Here is a 22,495-nt window from a genome sequence, read left to right on the forward strand (position 1 = left end):
CGGCCTCCCAAAGTGCTGGGATTACAGGCTTGAGCCACCGCACCCGGCCTGTTTGTTTGTTTATTGAGATGGAGCCTCATTCTGTTGCCCAGGCTAGAGTGCAATGGTGCCATCTTGGCTCACTGCAACCTCTGCCTCCCGGGTTCAAGTGATTCTCCTGCCTCAGCCTCCTGAGTAGCTGGGATTATAGACGCCTGCCACCATGCCAGGCTAATTCTTGTATTTTTAGTAGAGACGGGGTTTTGCCATGTTGGCCAGGCTGGTCTGAAACTTCTGGCCTCAAGCAATCATCCCACCTCAGCCTCCCAAAGTGCTGGGATTACAAAGTGTGTGAGCTACTGCACTCAGCCAAGGCGGCAAGTTTAGAAATAATTGTTTATCAGGGATGCTATGGAGATGGGACCCAAGAATTCAATGGGCCAGGGCATGGGAAAAGCAGGAGGCTGCTCTAAAGGATCCAAACGTGCAAATTCTCTGTGGCTCATGAGATGCAGTGTGACAGACACAGCAGAAGGGAAACTGGGCTGGGAGTCTTGAGGCCTAGACTCTCCTCCCAATCCTGCCTATGGCCATTTGTCATGGAACTTGCTTGGCCTTCATCTTTGTCCTCTGAGCAATTACTATAATGAGTAGTCAAATAACTCCAATAGTTCAAACAAGGAGAAACTGGGCTCCCTCAGGTGAAAGTCCTTAGCCCTATTCAGTCACTTTAAAATGCCTATTAAAGCAACTATTAAACTAGAAAACAAAACATTTCTAAAAATTGGCAAGGAGGCTGGGCACGGTAGCTTATGCCTGTAATCTCAGCACTTTGGGAGGCTGAGGAGGGTGGATCATGAGGTCAGGAGTTCGAGACCAGTCTGGCCAAGATGGTGAAACCCCACGTCTACTAAAAATACAAAAATTAGCCAGGCACGGTGGCGGGCGCCTGTAATCCCAGCTACTCGGGAGGCTGAGGCAGGAGAATCGCTTGAACCCGGGAGGCAGAGGTTGCAGTGAGCCAAGATTGCGCCACTGCACTCTAACCTGGTGACAGAGCAAGACTCCGTCTCAAAAAATAAATAAATAAATAACTTAACTAATTAATAAAATAAAATAAATTTTTAAAAAATTGCCTAGGACACTGAAAAACAGGCAAACAGAGGCACTAGCCTGGGAAGTCACTTCATCTTCTTAGAAAACAGTGTTATAAGGGCTCCATAGTTTTTTAACATTTATTTATTTGTTGAGACAGAGTCTTACTTTGTTGCCCAGCCTGGAGTACAATGACTCAGCTCACTGTAACCTCCACCTCCCAGATTCAAGCAATTCTCCTGCCTCAGCCTCCCGAGTAGCTGGGATTACAGGCACCCACCACCATGCCAGGTTAATGCTTTTTTTTTTTTTGAGACAGAGTCTTGCTCTGTCGCCCAGGCTGGAGTGCAGTGGCGCGATCTCTGCTCACTGCAAGCTCCGCTTCCTGGGTTCACGCCATTCTCCTGCCTCAGCCTCCTGAGTAGCTGGGACTACAGGTGCCCGCCGCCACGCCCGGCTAATTTTTTGTATTTTTAGTAGAGATGGGGGTTTCACCATGTTAGCCAGGACGGTCTCGATCTCCTGACCTCGTGATCCGCCCGCCTCGGCCTCCCAAAGTGCTGGGATTACAGACGTCAGCCACCGCGCCTGGCCTTTTTTTTTTTTTTTTTTTTTTTGAGATGGAGTCTTGCTCTTTCGCCAGGCTGGAGTGCAGTGGTGTGATCCGCCCGCCTCAGCCTCCCAAAGTGTTAGGATTATAGGCATGAGCCACCATGTCTGGCCAGAGCTATAAAATTATTTAATGCTCCGTCTGGGTAAACTGACTTTGAGGAAAATATTCAAAGAACTAATCCAAAAGGAAACTCAACATGTACAAAGTTGTTCACAGAAACACTTTAACAGTCCAAACAGCAAGAATATGGTCTAACAGTCCAATGGAATAGCTATTTCAGTGACCCTCAGTATGAAGGTCTACCTTCAATATGAAAGCAAATACACCAACTCTTACAACTTAAATGAAATTACATACATAATATTATCTCTGCAAGACTATGTATGTCTGACTTCACCTATGTGTTTAAAAATTTACAAGTGAGGTCAGGCATGGTGGCTCACACCTGTAGTCCCAAGCACTTTGGGAGGCCAAGGTGGGCAGATTGCTTGAGCTCAGGACTTTGAGACCAGACTGGGAAACATAGTAAAACCCCTTCTCTACTAAAAATACAAAAGTTAGCTGGGCATGGTGGCACACACTTGTAATCCCAGCTACTCAGGAGGCTGAGGCAGGAGAATCACTTGAACCTAGGAGGCAGAGGTTGCAGTGAGCCGAGATTGTGCCACTGCACTCCAGTCTAGGCGACAGAGAGAGACTCCGTCTCAAAAAAAAAAAAAAACAAACAAAAAACAAAAAACAACAACGAATATCTCTCCAGTGCTTTAAGGTCTATGAATTGTGTTTACAATAGTTCCTTCTTTCGTTTCACTCTGTGGGGAGGCAGAGAGGATGTTATTGTCCACCTGCTTTATGGATAAAGACACTGGGGTCTAAGAAGGTCTGACAACTAAAGATCAGAAGGGACAGGACCCCAGTTCATTCTGGAAATGTGAAATCAGCCTCTAGGGTGTGGTAATGGGAAGGAAAGTCTTTAGTAAATGCTAACATCTGCCCACACACTACACAAAAGATAAGGATATCCCCAAACACCTAAGTTTCTGAACATTATTCCCTAGAATGAGTGTTCTGTTTCCTTTACTAAGAATTGGGTGCCGAGAGTGGTGGCTCATGCCTGTAATCACACTACTTTGGGAGGCCGAGGTGGGAGGATCAGTTGAGGTCAGGAGTTCAAGACCAGCCTGGCCAATATGATGAAACCCCCTCTCTACTAAAAATACAAAAATTAGCCGGGCGTGGTGGTGGGCGCCTGTAATCCCAGCTACTTGGGAGGCTGAGGCAGGAGAATCACTTGAACCCAGGAGCCAGAGGTTGCAGTGAGCCGAGATCGTACCACTATACTCTGCCTGAAACAAAACAAAACAAAACAAAAAAAGAATTGGGAAACAATTCCCAAGTAGGAAAAAAGGTGACTGTTCCCTAAGTCACCTGTAGGAGGGAAAAATTTTCTTAACCAATCCATGCAGAATCAGTCCCTAGCTGGCCACAGAAACTGTCGAACATTCTGCAGGGCCTTTCTACCCAGGTGACAGCCTCACCTTGTAAGGATGCCTGAGACTCCGAATCTGCATACTCCTCCAGCAGCTTCACAGAATCACTGTCCTTCCCCGAGTACAGGGACAGGGTGTCTAAGTTGTCCTCCAGCACCTCGCTGGACATGTCAGGCGTTGGGAGGTTGGGGTCCGGGTCCAAACCACTCAGGCCAGCATAGAGCAGGTCTCGCGTGTTGGGACCCAGATCCCGGTTGAGGGTGTCACTGCAGTTGAGCCCTTGGCTCTCTGAAAATGAAGGGAGGTGCATTTCTGATGGGAGGGCACCCTCGTCTCCAAGGCTGTACTGGTCCATGGCTCTCCACTGCCAGGTCTTGGCCAAGAGCTACTCTCCGGATAAGCAGAACCATGTAAGGAAACAGGGAGGAGAGAGCCCTTGATGGCAACTAATTCCTGAAAATGAAGCAGGAAGAATGAAGGTTATTAGGTGGCAAAACAGCATTGTGGGCAGAGCACAGACTTGCAATTCAAGCAGACCTCGATCTGGGTCTGTTCTCTGCCCCATAACAGTCATGTGGCTTTGTGCAAGTCACTTAAGCTCCACGAGCCCCAGGTGCCTCATCTGTAAACTGGGTGTAAGAGTACCTCCTTCACAAGGTTGTTGTGAGGAAGAAGTAAAAGTACTTCCAGCAACATGGTGGACTGAACTGACCTCTTCCTCCAGCTATAAACATATACATGTATAACAAAAGATAATTTTTTAACATATAGCCTCCGTCAAAAGACAGGAAAAATCCCAAGTGCCAGCAGCAACAAGAAAACTCAATGCTGGAAGTGTAAGCTCACGTAGGCCCCAGGGGAAAATCAGAATCAGATACAGGGCCTAGAGCCATTTGTCCAATATGGTGGCCACTAGCTCCATGTGGCTATGAAGTACTTGATTTTTCTTTTCATTTTTTACTGATATCAAATAAAAAATGGATAATATATTTATTTAAGATATGGGGTCTCACTATGGTGCCCAGGCTTGTCTTGAACTCCTAGGCTCATGTGATCCTCCCACCTTGGCCTCCCAAAGTGCTGGGATTACAGGCATGAACCAACACACATGGCCCTGTGAAGCACTTGAAATGTGATTGGCCTGAATTGGGACAGGCTGTGAGTATAAAATATAACCTGGATTTGGAAAACTTAGTACCAAAAAAATGTCAATTTAATAAGTTTCTATATAGATTAAATGTGGAATGATAATTTTTTTTTTTTTTTTTTTTTTTTGAGATGGAGTCTCATTCTGTCACCCAGGCTGGAGTACAGTGGCGGGATCTCAGCTCACTGCAACCTCCGCCTCCCAGGTTCAAGTGATTCTCCTGCCTTAGCATCCCGAGTAGCTGGGACTGACTACAGGCGCATGCCACCACACCCAGATAATTTTTGTATTTTTAGTAGAGATGGGGTTTCACCGTGATTCCCAGGCTGGTCTCAAACTCCTGACCTCAGGTGATCTACCTGCCTTGGCCTCCCAAAGTGGTGGGATTACAGGTGTGAGCCACTGCGCCCAGCCTGCAATGATAATATTTTCTATATAATGGGCTAAATGCAACATGTTATTAAAGTTAATTTCATCTACTTATCTTTATAATGTGGCTTCTAGGAAATTTAGATTATATATGGCTCATATTCTGTATTATCGAATGCTGCCCTGGAGGCTGGGACCTGGGATGATAACAGACATGTGGGAGAAGGAAACAGGGCCTTGAGTTCCCAGGCAGTGGAGGCCTGGTGCCCTGGAAGAGCTGAACTATCCACAGGAAAACTAAATAAATGAAAAGAAAAGCTTCACGCAAGTCTAGAAAAGCACCCCCAAGAACTAGAAAAAAATAGCACAGTGAGAGATAACAAAGCCGAGCATTCTACGAGTCTACAAAAGAATGACAATTACCCTGATGGCAAACTTCTCAACAGAAACAAGCCTCGAAGATAAGAATAAGAATATCATCAATGGACTAAGGACAAGTCAGCCAGCACTGAGCTCAACATACAGGCATGAGAGAGGGAGGGAGGAGGCTGGGTGCCAGGGTTCACACCTGTAACCTCAACACTTTGGGAGGCAGAAGAGGGACGATTGCTTGAGGCCAAGAGTTTGAGAGCAGCCTGGGCAACACAGCAAGACTGGCTTCTATAAAAAATTAAAATAGCCAGGCGCGGTGGCTCACGCCTGTAATCCCAGCACTTTGGGAGGCCGAGGCGGGCGGATCACAAGGTCAGTAGATCGAGACCATAGTGAAACCCCGTCTCTATTAAAAAATACAAAAAAGTAGCCAGGAGTGGTGGCGGGCGCCTGTAGTCCCAGCTACTCACAAGGCTGAGGCAGGAGAATGGCGTGAACCTGGGAGGCGGAGTTTGCAGTGAGCCGAGATCGCGCCACTGTACTCCAGCCTGGGCGACAGAGCAAGACTCCATCTCAAAAAAAAAAAAAAAAAAATTAAAATTAAAATAATAGCCAAGCATGGTGGCATCTATCTGTAGTCCCAGCTATTCAGAAGGCTGAGGCAGGACGATCACTTCAGCCTGGGAGCCTATAGACTTTTACACACAAGGCCTAAGAATCTACCTTATAGACGCTGGTCCAAAAAATGACTAAAAGTTTTGAGTCATTTGGGAAAAAAAAAAGAGATGATGATAACTTCATACTTTTAAGTTTGCACACTAGAAGAATCTAAGTGTAACCACCAAGAGAAGAAAAATAAACCATATAACATCTAAACTAGTAGAATTTATTCCCCCCAAAATGGGTGGCGGGGGTTGGGGGAGTAGAATTTACTTTAAAATACTGCAGGGAAAAGAGAGAAAAGACTCATAGTACTGTAATTAGGAATTAAAGAGGAAACACATCTCTAATGACCTTAGAAAAAATAAAAAGGATTATAAAAGAATACTATAAACAACTGTATTCAGACAATTTAAAAATTAGATAACTTAGATACATTAACTTAGTTATTTAAATTAGATACAACATATTAGATAACAGATTAAAATAGGCAAATTGCTAGAAATATACAAATTACCAAAAGTGACTCAAGAAGAAACAGAATTTCTTTCTTTTTTTTTTGAGATGGAGTTTCGCTCTGTCGCCCAGGCTGGAGTGCAGTGGCGCAATCTCGGCTTGCTGCATCCTCCGCCTCCTGGGTTTAAGCAATTCTCTGCCTCAGCCTCCCGAGTAGCTGGGATTACAGGCACCCACCACCAGGACCAGCTAATTTTGTTTTGTATTTTTAGTAGAGACGGGTTTCACCATCTTGGCCAGGCTGATCTTGAACAGTGTCAGGAGACACTATGATCCACCTGCCTCAGCTTCCCACAGTGCTGGGATTATAGGCGTAAGCCACCGCGCCCGGCCAAGAAATAGAATTTCTGAATAGATCTGTGAGAAATAAAAGACTGGGTCAGGCACAGTGGCTCATGACTGTAATCCCAGCACTTTGGGAGGCCGAGGTGGGCAGATCACCTGAGGTCAGGAGGCTGAGGCACAAGAATCACTGAACAGTGGTTGTCTGTCTGTCTGACCTGTCAATGGCTCCCTGAAAGCCTAATGCAAAGATCTTGCCTTTTTTGTGCCTAACTTGGAACTCTCTGGGGTGCAGTGTGGCTATGTGCAGGGCGTTTGTTACAAACATTAAAGTCAAATGAACTAGACGCTGCAGCCTGGCACAAAAGATATTGACTGGGGCAAACAATTGACATGCTGAACACCAGGGAGGAAAAGCTGGGAAGTTAGAAATAAAGGCTTTGAAAAATAAACCAGGTGCAGTGGTTCATGCCTGTTATCCCAGCATTTTGGGAGGCTGAGGCAGGTGAATCACCTGACATCAGGAGTTTGAGACCAGCATGGCCAAAGTGGCGAAACTGCGTCTCTACTAAAAACTCAAAAATTAGCTGGGCATGGTGGCAGGTGCCTGTAATCCCAGCTACTTGGAAGGCTGAGGCAGGAGAATCACTTGAACCTGGGCGGCGGAGGTTGCAATGAGCCGAGATTGTGCCACTGCACTCCAGCCTAGGAGACAAGGGCAAAATTCTGTCTCAAAAAAAAAAAAAAAAAAAAAAAAAAATCCACAATGGCAGTTTCTTATAAAGCTAAATATAGTATTTTTTTCTGCATCTATTTGATGATTGTAATATATATATGTATAAAATCTTATCATACAATCCAGCAACTATACTCCTAGGCATCCACCCAACTGAGCTGAAAACTTCAGTCCCCACAAAAGCCTGCACACACATGTTTATAGCAGCTTTGTTCATAACTGCCCCAAACTGGAAGCAATCAAGACATCCCTCAATAGGTGAATGGATCAACAAACTGTGGAACATCCAGACAATGGAATGCTCTTCAGCAATAGAAAACAATAAGCTATCAAGCCACAAAATGACATGGAGGAACCTTAAATGCACATTGCTAAGTGAAGGAAGCCAGTATGAAAACATTATATACTGAAAAAAAAGACAAGACTACATACTGTGAGACTCCAACTATATCACATTCTGGAAAAAGGAAAACTATAGAGACAATAAAAAGATTGGCAGTTGTGTGATTTGGTGGGTGAGGAGTGAACCTATTTTTGCATGATAATCTAATGGCGCATATCTGACATTATACCATAGTCAAAACCCACAAAACTATACAACACAGAGGCTGAGCTCTGGCTGGGTGTGGTAGCTTACACCTGTAATCCCAGCACTTTGGCCCAGGAGTTTGACACCAACCTGGATAACAATGTCAGACCCTGTCTCTATGAAAAAAAAATTTTTTTCATTAGCTGGGCATGGTGGCACGTGCTTGTGGTTTCAGCTACTTGGGAGGCTGAGGAGGGTGAATCGCTTGAGCCGGAGAGTTGGAGGCTGCAATGAGCTATGATTGCGCCACAGCACTCAAGTCTGGGCAACACAGCGAGACCCTGTCTCAAAATAATTAATTAATTTTTTAAAAAATTTAAAAACCCAAATGAATAAAAAAAGAGCTTCCACATATTCCTGGGAATTTAGAAGGCGTCATCTCAGGGTGGGCACATGTTTGGAAAGGACCAGAGAAGGCTTCCAAGCTCTCACCTCTGGCTGACCTTTGCTCTCTGCAGGCAGAGTGAAGGCGAAGGTAGGGTTGTTAACTGCCTGCCTGAGTGTGGAAGGAGTGCCGCGCTGCAAATACTGGAAGCTTTTTGGTTTTTGTTTTCTGTTTTGTTTTTTTTTTTTTTTGCTCCAGGAGTTTAAGGAGATCTCTGCTAAGTCACTAGCTGACCACAAAACTAACAGAACAGTCTACTGACCACACCCCACAAAGAACACAGTCTTTACAAAAATAGCTTAGAAAAGCCACCAAACAGTTACAACCCACAATAAGCAGCAACAACCAAGCCTGAGGACAGGGAAGAGAGGAAGGATCCCATTCCCAGAAAGACCAGACTGCAATATGCAAAATTGCATAAAACGCTGGGCGCGGTGACTCACACCTGTAATCCCAGCACTTTGGGAGGCCGAGGCGGGTGGATCACCTGAGGTCAGGAGTTCAAGACTGGCCTGGCCAACATGGCGAACCCCCGTACCTACTAAAAATATAAAAATTAGCGGCCGGGCCTGGTGGCTCAAGTTTGTAATCCCAGCACTTTGGGAGGCTGAGATGGGCGGATCATGAGGTCAGGAGATCGAGACTATCCTGGCTAACACAGTGAAACCCTGTCTCTACTAAAAAATACAAAAAAATAGCTGGGCGAGGTGGCGGGCGCCTGTAGTCCCAGCTACTCGGGAGGCTGAGGCAGGAGAATGGCGTGAACCCAGGAGGCGGAGCTTGCAGTGAGCGGCGATCGCGCCACTGCACTCCAGCCTGGGTGACAGAGCAAGACTCCATCTCAAAAAATAAATAAACAAATAAAAATTAGCTGGCTGTGGTGGCAGGCACCTGCAATCTCACCTACATGGGAGGCTGAGGCAGGAGAATTGCTTGAACTCGGGAGGTGGAGGCTGCAGCGAGCCAAGATCATGCCACTGCACTCCAGCCTGGGCAACAGAGTAAGGCTGTGTCTCCAAAAAAGACAAAAACAGGCCAGGCACAGTGGCTCAAGCCTGTAACCCCTGCACTTTGGGAGGTCTGGGAGGGCGGATAACTTGAGGTCAGTTGTTCAAGACCAGCCTGGCCAACATGGTGAAACCCCGTCTCTACTAAAAATACAAAAATTAGCTTGGTGTGGTGGTGTGCACCTGTAATTCCCGCTACTCAGGAGACTGAGGCAGGAGAATCGCTTGAATCCGGGAGGTGGAGTCTGCAGTGAGTTGAGAGTGTGACAGACTGAGACTCCATCTCAAAAAAACAAACAAAAACAAAAACAAAGAAACCGACAAAATGTCCAGTTTTCGAATCATGAAAGCTTGAGAAAAATGAGAAGGTCGAGTTTTCCAGCAAAAGTTTATGAGTCATGCAAACAAAGAAGCATGGCCCCTTCAGAGGGCCCTCTCACACAAATGGAATCAGATGACCTGTGACCTTCTGTGTCTGGCTTCTTTCACTAAGCACAGCGTTTTCAAGGTTCACCCATATTGCAGCACATGTCACTCCTCCATTTTTTCCAGGGCTGAATAAGGTTCCCCTGTCTAAAGAGACCACATTGTGTTTATCTGCTGTCCTGTTGATCAACATTTGGGTTGCTTCCATTTTTGGGCTATTGTGAAAAATTCTGCTCACACCTAGATGTTTAAGAAATGCTTCATGACTCACTGATAATAAATCTAGTGCATATTGGAATAACGGGAGTTTGGGACTAGATTTCTAGGCCACCAGTTTCTGCTTTCTAATAACTTTTCATGTTGATATGTAATAGAACCACTGCACCTGCAATGTCTGTGTTGCATGTTATCTATCTGCGTGTCTGTGTGTATGCAGCCTATTGAGGCAGCAAAAATTTAAAGTCAGATACCGTAATCCCATATACAACTCTGAGACCCAACTGAATTTCAGAATTTGAGGGGGTTTTAGAAGTGTAAATCAATGCATACCCTGTATTTTAAGTAACCTCCAGTGGGGTTTGGGGCAGTACTTGGTAACCAAATGATTATTTCTGCATCATTACCTATGACCACTCAGCGTACGTGAAATAAAGGCTGTGAAAAGCAACATGTAAGGTCAGGTTTGGCCACCAGATGATATTTGAGATGCCACAGGATTCTCAGAGCTTTTTGGGTTTCCAGAAAATCAGGGAGAGGAGTGTGGCTCTGTAAGCCAAATTCACATTCCACCAATTCCACAGTTTCTGCTACAGTGCTGCTATAAACTGTTTTCACTACTCCATGATGGGAAAAAACCCATCTCCTCCTGCATCTCCCAGTAATAAAAACAAGTGAATAAAAATCATATATATATATATTTTTGAGACAGAGTCTTGCTCTGTCCCCTAGGCTGGAGTACAGTGGCGCAATCTTGGCTCACTGTAACCTCTGCCTCCTGGGTTCAAGTAATTCTCCTGTCTCAGCCTCCGAGTAGCTGGGATTACAGGGACCCACCACCATGCCCGGCAAATTTTTGTACTTTTAGTAGAGATAGGGTTTCACCATTTTGGTCAGGCTGGTCTCAAACTCCTGATCTCAGGTGATCCACCGGCCTCGGCCTGCCAAAGTGCTGGGATTACAGGCCATGAACCACCGCGCCTGGCCTAAAAATCGTATTTATTAAGCACTTTCTCCACGTTGGGTATCATACCAAGTGCTTTATATGCATTAACTTACTTCTCACAAAAACCTAGGTTGTAGTATTACTTCCCTTTTACAAATAAGGAAAGAGAGATTAATTTGTCCAAAGTCAAAACCTAACAGCCAGATCTTAAATCCAGATATTTTGACATTAGCACTAATGGTCTTGCCTGTTACACAGTACTGATTCCCTATAAACTAAACTGTATACTGCACTGCTCCTATTAAACTACAAAACACATAAGGTGCTGGGTCAGGGGAAGAATGTCTCTGGACTCCCCAAGGCCATATCACCTGCTTTCCAATATACTCCCATAGTCCATAGAACAAATTGGTCGGGTTACTACCTCAGACAGGCAAGCCAAAAATCCAAAAGCCATGCTTTGATATTTATATCCTTCTCCAGACAGTAAAGCAAAACCCCCTCTGCCGATACTGAGCTTCCTTTTACTCTGTCAACAAATCAATTCAACAAGAGTTTTAGCACCTTCTAGGTACAAAACTCCCTGCTAGTCCTTGCGAGGCAGAGTTTACGGTCTCCTGCAACCCGGCAGACATTCCCAAGGACCCAAATACTCTTTCCAAGAATTTTATCATTTTGTGTTTTCATTTAAATGCTCAACATCTGTAACGATCAGGGAAATGCAAATCAAAACCACAGTGGTTATGATACCACCTTACTCCTGCAAGAACGGCCATAATCAAAAAATAACAGATGTTGGCATGGATGCGGTGAACAGGAAACCTTTCTACACTGCTGGTGGGAATGTAAACTAGTACAGCCACTATGGAAAACAGTGTGGAGACTCCTTTAAGAACTAACAGTGGAACTACCATTTGATCTAGCAATCCCACTCCTGAGTATCTACTCAGAGAAAAGAAGTCATTATACGAAAAAGATACTTGCACACACGTTTAGAGCAGCACGATTTGCAATTGCAAAAATATGGAACCAGCCCAAATGCCCACCATCAATCAAGGAGTGGATAAAGAAATATATATATATATATATATATATATATATATGACGGAATACTACTCAGCCATAAAAAGGAACGAAATAATGGCATTCGCAGCAACCTGGATTGAACTGGAGACTATTCTTCTTCTAAGTGAAGGAACTCAGGAATGGGAAATCAAACATCGTATGTTCTCACTTTATAAATGAGAGCTAAGCTGTGAGGATTAACGGTATAAAAATGATACAATGGACTTTAGGGACTCAGGGGGGAAAGGGTGGGAGGGGGTGAGGGATAAAAGACTACAAATTGGGTTAAGTGTATACTGCTTGGGTGATGGGTGCACCAAAATCTTACAAATCATGACTAAAGAACTTACTCATATAACTGAATACCACCTATTCTCCCAAAATCTATGGAAATAAAAAATTAAAAAAAGAAAAACCCAGTACATCTGGATCATTAGAGGACTCCCTTGTAACTGAGTACTACCATGTGGTTTCAATGCCTGGGTGTGTTTATGATCGCACTCATGCCAAAAAGGACTACTTTAATTGCTTCAGGCTAACAAGAAGAGGATAGAGGGGGATTTAGCTCATAATAAGGCCTTTGGGCTCTACTAGAGGCCAGCTGGCATCACAGTACAAACGGAGGTTTTGCTGCAGTTCAAATTGAGACAAGGGATGGGAGAATTGAGACCTCACAGGGCCTGCTAAACCCAAAAGGGCCCAGGGTGGCAGTCAGCAAAGTAATTGTTTCAAGGGGCAGTTAAGTTTCAGGAAATGGTATCCCTCTCATTAAATTAATGTTTGTAATTCAAATTACATCGGTTTGGTAGATTTGTTTGTATTTAATTTGCAAATTGATTTTGGCTTTATAGCTGCACAGGAAATGTACGCTTTAGGAACTTATGCCTTGTTCTATCATCATTGATGCCTTAATAGTTTTAAAACAATTTAAGTCAACATTGGGGATCTGAAGCAATTTTTAATTTTTTTTCTTTTAAAGAAATGCTCTCAGCCCGGTGCAGTGGCTCACGTCTGTGATCCCAGCACTTTGGGAAGCTGAAGTGGGCGGATCACTTGAGGTCAGGAGTTCGAGACCAGACTGGCCAACATGGTGAAACCCCGTCTCTACTAAAAATAACAAAAATTAGCCGGGCATGGTGGCGGGTGTCTGTAACCCCAGCTACTCAGGAGGCTGAGGCCCAAGAATCTCTTGGACCCGCAAGCCAAGATTGTGCCACTGCACTCCAGCCTGGGTGACAGAGTGAGACTTCATCTCAAAAAAAAAAAAAAAAAAAAAAAAGGGCCATCATTCCATGACTGGTGGGGGTGGGGGGGAATCAAGGGATTCTCCTATGAAATGCTATGACCCTTTGGGAAAGTAACCTATCATAAGATTCTAGACGGTAGAAGTAAATCCACAATAGATAAATAATATTTACTGTGGTGTTGTTTGGAGGGGAGGGATCAATCTGAATGCCCATCTGATTTACAAATATATTTCATTTAGTCTGCAATATATTTAAATATATTTCAATTAGTTATTCAGTTAAAAAATAGATGGGGCCACGTACGGTGGCTTACGCCTGTAATCCCACCAGTTTGGGAGGCCAAGGCGGGCAGATTACCTGAGGTCAGGAGTTCAAGACCAGCCTGACCAATATAACGAAACCCCATCTCTATCAAAACTACAAAAATTAGCTGGGCGTGGTGGCATTTGCCTGTAGTCCCAGCTACTCAGGAGGCTGAGGCAGGAGAATTGCTTGAACCCGGGAGGCGGAGGTTGCAGTGAGTCGAGATCATGCCACTGCACTCCAGCCTGGTGACAAAGCCAGACTCCATCTCAAAAATAAATAAGTAAATAAAATAAAACAAAAAACAGAAAAATAGATGGAGAGAGCACTAGAGCATCACTATCCAAAAGTACTTCCTGTGTTACTCAGCCTGCACTGCCCAATACTGCAGTCTCTAGCCACGTGCAGCAAGTGAGCACAGAAATGCAGTGTTACTCAGCCTGCACTGCCCAGTACTGCAGTCTCTAGCCACGTGCAGCAGGTGAGCACAGAAATGCAGCTAACACCCCGAGGAACTAAACTCTTTATTTTATTTGTTAAATTTATTTATTTATTTAGAGACGAAGTCTCACTCTGTCACCCAGGCTGGAGTGTAGTGGTGCAATCTCAGCTCACTGCAAACTCCACCTCCCGGGCTCAAGTGATTTTCCTGCCTCAGCCCCCCAAGTAGCTGGGGATTACAGGTGCCCGCCACCATGCCCACCTAACTTTTGTATTTTCAGTAGAGATGGGGTTTCACCATGTTGGCCAAGCTGGTCTCGAACTCCTTACCTCAAATGATCAGCCCTCCTCAGCTTCCCAAAGTGCTGGGATTACAGGCGTGAGCCACCGCGCCCGGCCAGTTAAACTTAAACAGGTACTAGCGGCTAATGGCTACCACATCACACGCTGCAAATCTAGAGATTTCTCATTCAACTTAGGCTTTCTAACTTCTATTTAAAAATCTGAAACAAAAAATCAGAAGATCTGTCAATGCTGAGTCCACATTCCTGCAAGGCAACAATTGGTTGAGCTGAGAAGCTGCAGCCACCTTTAGACAGGGCATGCAACGCTCCACTTTGCCACAGCCCCCACCACTCCCTGTTCTCCCACAGTCTCTCAACTCACTGATTTCTGTGCCCTGCCAGGCCTCTGGAGGCATCTGAGTTTATGACTCTCCAAATGAAACCCTCCAAACTCAGGCTTACATGTCACCTCCACTATAGAGAACACTCCCAACATAACAAAGTCTGAGATTAATTTCTCCCTCCTCTAAACCCTGACAAGCACTTGTGTAACAATCCACTTAACATTTATTCTAAATTATCTAAGAAGTTAATCATCTTTAAAGTTCTATTTTTCCCAGACTCTGAGCTCTAGGATGGCTGGGACTCGGCGTTAGGTGTCTAAACTTCTCACAGTATCTTGCCTAGCACAGAACTTTGATCACAGAAGGCTCTCAGCATCCTTTTCATTCATGAGTGACAGAATTCCATTGTGCCACCTCTTTTCCTCTTTGAAAAGCTCCAACCACTGTTCTGCCACCATTCCCCCCACCTCCCAAGCACCACCTTCTACCTTCTTTCTCTGCATCCATGTTACCAAGGAGAGGGTCATCAAGTCTGAGTAACAGCAGGTGCTTGGGAGTTGAGAAGAGTGACTTGCAGCTTTCACCCTAGCTATGCAATTTCCTTTATTTTATTTTATCTTATGTTATCTTATCTTATTTTATTTTATTTTTGAGACAGGGTCTCACTCTGTCATCCAGGCTGGAGTACAGTGGCGTGATCTCGGCTCATGGAACCTCCACCTCCCAGATTCAAGCGATTCTCCCATCTCAGCCACCTGAGTAGCTGGGCTTGCAGGCATGCACCACCACACCTGGCTAATTTTTGTATTTTTAATAGAGACAGGGTCTTGCCATGTTGGCCAGGCTGGCCTCGAACTCCTGCCTTCAAGCAATCCACCCTCCTCGGCCTCCCAAAGTGCTGGCATTACAGGCTCGAGCCACTGCACCCAGCCTGCAATTTCCTTCCTTATTTTCCCACTCCAATTTTTTTTTTTTCCCTGAGTCGGAGTCTGTTTCTGTCACTCAGGCTGGAGCGCAATGGCATGGCCTTGACTCACTGCAACCTCCCCCTCCCGGGTTAACGTGATTCTCCTGCCTCAGCCTTCCGAGTAGCTGAGACTACAGGCGCACACCACCACACTCAGATAATTTTTGTAGTTTTAGTAGAGACAAGGGTTGCACTACGTTGGCCAGGCTGGTCTCAAATTCCTGACCTCATGATCCACCCACCTCAGCCTCCCAAAGTGCTGGTATTACAGGCGTGAGCCACTGCACCCAGCCTCCACTCCAAATATTATTGTAAACTATAGACCCTTTGGCCTACACAGTGTTTCCACAAATTGGATTAGTCACCATTTTTTTTTCAAATGGGGAGATTTCACCTTCCTATATGGATTTCTGGTTTCTCTTGAAAATGATTAGATTTGACATTCCTTCACAGTTAACAACAAAGTAGACTTGAGGGACAAATGGCATTTCTAGAAAGGGCTTACGGTCTCCAGTTTTCCCAGCCCTCACTAATCTTCCTGCCTGGCCCTTATAATATTCATTATTGAATAATAACAGTGAACATTTATTGAGGCTTTATGACATGCCAGGTATTCATGTAATCACTTATATATCATCATATTTAATTCCCACAATACTTCTTTGAGGCATGTACTGTATTATTAACCCTATTTCACCAATGAGGTAAATAGTCCAGAGAAGTTGAGTAACTTGCCCAAAACCAGAGTTAGGATTCAACCCTGGGTAGTATAATTTTGAAAGCCTTACCCTTGGCTACTCCACTATGCTATTATTACACACTTGAGACTGGGACTCCTGCTTCACACTCCGTGCCTACATTCTTAAGTAGAACAATCAATAAAGACTTCCAGCTGGACAAGACGGTTCTCACCTGTAATCCCGGCACTTTCTGAGGCCTAGGTAGGAGGATTGCTTGAGTCCAAGAGTTCAAGACCAGCCCAGGCAACAAAGTGAGACCCTCCCCCTCCCATCACTACAAAAAAATTAAAAACTAGCCAGGTGTGGTGGTGCACACCTGTGGTCCCAGCTACTCGGGAGGCTGAAGCAGAAGGATTGCTTGATGTTGGGAGGTCGAGGTTCCAGTGAGCCATGATCATATCACAGCACTCCAGCCTGGGCAAAGAGCAAAACCCTGTCTCAAGAAAAGAAAGGAGAAAAGAAAAGAGCAAAGCAAAGCAAAGCACAAAGACTCCCTCCTACAGTCATGTAACCAATATCTAATCTTAACCAGAAGGTAAAGTTGTTTTCTCTGGCCGGGCACGGTGGCTCATGCCTCTAATCCCAGCACTTTGGGAGGCCAAGGCGGGCAATTCAGTTCAAGACTAGCCTGGCCAACATGGTGAAACCCCGTCTCTATTAAAAATACAAAAAATTAGCTGGGCGTGGTGGTGCGCCTGTAATCCCAGTTACTTGGGAGGCTGAGGCAGGAGAATCCCTTAAATCCACGAGGAGGAGGTTGCAGTGAGCTGAGATCGTGCCACTGCACTCCAGTATGGGTGACATAGTGAGACTCCATCTCAAAAAAAAAAAAAAGAAAAAGAAAAAGAAAAATCAGAAGGATACTTTCAAAGGAAAATCCATACACAGAGTTAACTGAAGTAGGAAACACACATCAAAGTTTCTCCCCAAAAGCTGATCCTAGCAGAATATGCAAACAAACCCTAAAACCTAGAAGAGCAATTTTCATGGTTAGGTGAATGGGGGGACCCTTTGGGGTCCTCAAGAATCTTTTGGGGAGTATGCCATATCAAAACTATTTTCATAATTACATTCAGACATTATCTGCCTTTTTCACTCTCAGTGAAGCTTTCCAGAGGCTACAAGATATGTGGTATCTCAAGAGACTGAATGAAGAGGTAGGGAGGAGAATTCAGATGACTGTGAAAATATAAATCAATGCCACTCGTCTAAATTTTTCTGCAACAGTTTTTTAATTTAAAAAGTCTTGCTGGGCGTGGTGGCTCAAGCCTGTAATCCCAGCACTTTGGGAGGCCGAGACGGGTGGATCACGAGGTCAGGAGATCAAGACCATCCTGGCTAACACGGTGAAACCCCGTCTCTACTAAAAAATACAAAAAACTAGCTGGGCGAGGTGGCGGGCGCCTGTAGTCCCAGCTACTCGGGAGGCTGAGGCAAGAGAATGGCGTAAACCCGGGAGGTGGAGCTTGCAGTGAGCTGAGATCCGGCCACTACACTCCAGTCTGGGCGACAGAGCGAGACTCCGTCTCAAAAAAGTCTTTTGGGCGAGGCGCAGTGGCTCACACCTGTAATCCCAGCACTTTGGGAGGCCAAGGCAGGTGGATCATGAGGTCAGGAGATTGAGACCATCCTGGCTAACAATGTGAAATCCTGCCTCTACTAAAGATACAAAAAATTAGCCAGGCATGGAGGCGGGAGCCTGTAGTCCCAGCTACTTGGGAGGCTGAGGCAGGAGAATGGCGTGAACCTGGGAGGCGGAGCTTGCAGCAAGCCGAGATGGCGCCACTGCACTCCAGCCTGGGTGATGGAAGTCCATTTTGGCTGGGGGTGGTGGTTCATGCCTGTAATCCCAGCACTTTGGGAGGCCAAGGCAGGCAGATCACTGGAGGCCAGGAGTTTGAGACCAGTCTTGCCAACATGGTGAAACCCCAACTCTACTAAAAATACAAAAATTAGCCGGGCATGGTGGTGGGCACCTGTAATCCCAGGTACTCAGGAGGCTGAGGCATGAGAATCACTTGAACCTGGGAGGTAGAGTTTGCAGTGAGCTGAGATAATGCCACTTCACTCCAGTGTGGGCGATAGAGCAAGACTCAGTCTTTAAAAAAAAAAAAAAAAAAGCTCATTTTGTTATTTTGTTTATATATAATGGGTTTATTATTGCCTTTCTAAAATCAATTATTTTGAAAGTTTATTAGTTTAAACTTCTAACACAGCAAATGCAAGTAGATAAAGTTTACATAAACAAAAATTCTCTACAGCCTTCAATAATTTTTAAGTGCAAAGGGGTCTTAAGAGCAAAAGTTTTAAATTAGCCAGGCGTGGTAGCACGCATCTGTAGTCCCAGCTACTTGGGAGGCTAAGACAGGAGAACTGCTTGAACCCGAAAGGCAGAGGTTGTGGTGAGCCGAGATTGCACCACTGCACTCCAGCCTGGGCGACAGAGCGAGACTCCATCTCAAAAAAAAAGCAAATGTTTCAGAACTGCTGTTCCAATAAGAAAAAGTCCTGCATGTACACATATGCCCAAGCAGACGTGCATCTAACAGAAAGTAACTCGAAACTGAAAATTCCAAAGTGGTGGCTGGCAGGCATATAAGTTCCCTATGCTACCTTTTTTTTTTTTTTGAGATGGAGTCTCACTCTGTCACCCAGGTTGGAGTGCAGTGGCACGATCTCCGCTCGTTGCAAGCTCTGTCTCCCAGGTTCACGCAATTCTCATGCTTCAGCCTTCCCAGTAGCTGGGACTACAGGCACCTGCCACCACACCCAACTACTATTTTGTATTTTTAGTAGAGACAGGGTTTAACCATGTTGACCAGGGCTGGTTTCAAACTCCTGACCTCAGGTGATCTGCCCGCCTCCACCTCCCAAAGTGCTGGGATTATAGGCATGAGCCACTGTGCCCGGCCTACACTGTCTTAATTCTTAAATTACCAAATGTGTTACTAGCATTTAAAAATCAGAAGGTTGGCCGGGCGCGGTGGCTCAAGCCTGTAATCCCAGCACTTTGGGAGGCTGAGGCGGGTGGATCACGAGGTCAGGAGATTGAGACCATCCTGGCTAACATGGTGAAACCCTGTCTCTACTAAAAATACAAAAAACTAGCCGGGCGCGGTGGTGGGCGCCTGTAGTCCCAGCTACTCGGAGGCTGAGGCGGGAGAATGGCGTGAACCCGGGAGGCGGAGCTTGCAGTGAGCCGAGATCGCGCCACTGCACTCCAGCCTGGGTGACAGAGTGAGACTCCGTCTCAAAAAATAAATAAATAAATAAATAAATAAATAAAATAAAAAAAAATAAAAATCAGAAGGTTTCAGGTGGGCGCGGTGGCTCATGCCTGTAATCCTAGCACTTTGGGAGGCCGAGGTGGGTGGATCACAAGGTCGGGAGTTCAAGACCAGCCTGGCCAACATAGTGACACCCTGTCTCTACTAAAAATATAAAAAAAAATTAGCTGGGCCTGGTGGCAGGTGCCTGTAATCCCAGCTACTAGGGAGGCTGAGGCAGAGAATTGCTTGAACCCAGGAGGTGGAGGTTGCAGTGAGCTGAGATCAACCACTGCAATCCAGCCTGGGCGACAGAGCAAGACTCCGTCTCAAAAAAAACAAAACAAACAAACAAAAATCAGAATAAACCAAAAACTAAGGATAGTTTTCTGGCCTTTTCTCAAAGAAATCAAAAGTTCTGGCAACACTGGCCTGGCATTTCCACTGACTGGCATCACTTGGATGGGACATACAATCTTTGGTTCACCACAATCCTTACTTCTTCCGTTTACCTGTGCCTTACGTGTAAATATCGGAGTTGCTACCCTGAGCTAGGGAAGGAAAAACGTTTTTTTCAATAAATGTCAATAAAGAAACACACATCAATCTGTCTGCACTCCTCCTAACTGGTCAACATGCACAATAAACAGCCCTTTTCCCTATTTGACTTCTCCAAAGCAGTAACTTCTATGATCTCACCATTAGTACGGGCTTTGGGATTGCTTAGAAACCCTCTTGAAAAAGAAAGACATCTATCCAACAAAGCAGATGTGCAAAGGAAGGAAACTCACCAGAAGGGCAAGTAAGTGAATCTCCAGGGAACAGGAGGACCCCCGTTTAGGCCCCACAGGGAGGGGGTTCAGGTGACAAGCAGACCATTGGATATGTCCTCCTGGAACGCTGAGTGGTAAATGCAGGACACTCTCAATTTCTTTTGCCCTGAAAGCAGGTGGTGGGAAGGAAGAAGCAGTCAGGACTTGGGTCGCAAAGAAACAAGAACACAGATGTGAAATTGGAGAAGAGTAACAATTTTTGGAAGAAGGCAGAAAGCAGTATCAACAGGGGAGATGTGAGTGGGGAGGAAAGGTTTTTTTGATAAGAGGAAATAATTGTTCCTTCTTTCCTTATTTCTCCCCCCTGGGAAGAGACCTAGAGAATTTTACTGGGAGAAGCTTAATTAGGGCAGAACTGGTGATAAAAGAAGGATATTTGCGGGACTGTTGGGGGTAGGGGAGGAGGACTGAAAATATAAACATTAGACGAGAGAGAAACTGGAAGGAATGAGTTGGTTTGTTCTAAGTGAAAAGGTATTCCAAAAAGGGGCACTCTAGGTGTGAAGAAAAAAAATTTGCTGGAAAGTGATCCTGAATGGATGAAAAAAAAAAAAAAAAAAAAAAACTGGATTAATTTATTTTCTTTTTTTGGCGCTAAAGGAAGTTTCTTAAAGGAGGGGGAGGGGCATGTCAAGGAAGGGAGGAGAGATTTGGAGTTTTGCTGGCAGATCCTAAAACGGGACAAATCTGGGTGCCCCAAGGTGGGACTATGGAGGAGGAAGGGGGGTTTTGAGCAGAAGGGGCCTGGAAGGGGCCAGCGAATGCAAGGCTGAGATGCAGAAGGTGCGGAGGTCGGGTAGGGCCCGCGGCGCGAGCTGGGGGGCTGCGAGGGGGCAGTTGAGGCCCGGGGGGACGGAGTGGGAAAGAAAAGGGGGTGCAGCGGGCCAGGGGCTCCTGAGGAGGGTCTTCTCCAAGGGGGAAGGGCCTGTGGGGTGCAGCGGGGCCCGGAGCTGTTGGGATGCAGAAGGTGCGTGCGTGACGCGGGGTGAGGGGCGCCCGCCGCTCCTGCTGCGCCCCTCGAAAGGCAGACGGGGCCCCCTAAAAAAAGAAATAAAGAAACGAATGAGATTGTAAAAAGGGGGAGGGACTGAAAAAGGAGGAAAGAATAAGAATGGGGGATAGGGAGGAAAGGGAGGGGCAGGGGCAGCAGCAACCGGGTTTTACCCGCCCCCGGGGGCTCGCGCGCCGGGCCTCGCGCCTGGCGCCTCGCGGGGCTCCCAGCGGCCTCCCGCCTTCCCCGCGCCGCCCGGAGCGCACGCGCAGGCCGGCCCACCCCCGGATCTCCTCGCTCACACGCGGCGCGGGCGCGCGTACGTGACCGCGGGCCACCTCACGCCTCCCAGAGCGGCCTCGCGCCCGCCGCGCACCGCCCGGGCTCCCGGCGCGTGCCTCCTGGCCGCGCGCTCTCGGCTGCTCCTCCGAGGGGCGGGGCTTGCCGCGGGCGGGAAAGGAGGCGGTTGGTCGCCATTTTGGGAGGAGGGCGGTTGAGGGCGGAGAGTGAGAAGAGGGAACCGGGGAGGGGCGGCGGGGGGAGGGGCCAGTCCCCCAGGATCCGCACCCGGAGGCCGAGAGTCCCGGGAGCCTCTGCTCCAGCCATTGTTCCTAGTGGGCGGTGTTAGAACGCGGTGGCGGCAGCTGGGTGGCTGCCCCCAGTCCGGAGGGGCCTCTCTGAGCAGCGTCCTGGTGCTGGGGAGGACGTATAGTCTGTTTCCCGGGACCCTGTCGCGAGCGCGGGAGTCTCTGGGGGTCTCTTCTGCCTGGCGGGTGGGGGAGATGTGGGGCGAGCTGCTCCTCCCTTTTTTTTTTTTAATTAATTTTTTTCAGAGACAGGGTCTCTCCCAGTCCCCCAGGCTGTGATCACGGCTTCCGCACCCTCACCTTCCTGGGCTCACGAGATCCTCCTGCCTCAGTCTCTTGAGTAGCAGGAACCACAGGCGGGCGCGGCCACACCCTGCCAATTTTTACATTTTTTAGAGATAGGTCTCGCCATGTTGCCCAGGCTGGTCTGGTTCCCTTGGGCTCAAGCGATCCTCCCACCTCAGTCTCCCAAAGCATTGGGATTATAGGTGAGAGCCCCTGCGCCCGGCCTGTTCCTCCCTTCTTTGGGGAAAGGCTGAACCATCTGGGGCGCCTGCTCTGGGCTGAGCTGTGTTGGGAAGGGCGGTGGGCCCTGGTGC

At 46.6% G+C, this 22,495-nt stretch overlaps 1 protein-coding gene across 1 annotated transcript in view; it reads right to left on the minus strand.

Annotated features, from left to right (window-relative positions):
* Window positions 1-21,577, minus strand: part of ZNF541 (zinc finger protein 541) — a 54,060-nt gene extending 32,483 nt beyond the window's left edge. Inside the window, exons 1-2 of the mRNA XM_074024018.1 lie at window positions 20,277-21,577; window positions 3,226-3,630 (exon numbers count right to left, since the gene is read on the minus strand). Coding sequence (XP_073880119.1) covers window positions 3,226-3,532 — 307 coding nt within the window. The 5' untranslated portion in view covers window positions 3,533-3,630; window positions 20,277-21,577. The remainder of the gene's footprint in view (window positions 1-3,225; window positions 3,631-20,276) is intronic.
* Window positions 21,578-22,495: the final 918 nt, after the last annotated feature.

Source organism: Macaca fascicularis, chromosome 19 (assembly GCF_037993035.2).
Source record: "Macaca fascicularis isolate 582-1 chromosome 19, T2T-MFA8v1.1".
NCBI lineage: Eukaryota > Metazoa > Chordata > Mammalia > Primates > Cercopithecidae > Macaca > Macaca fascicularis.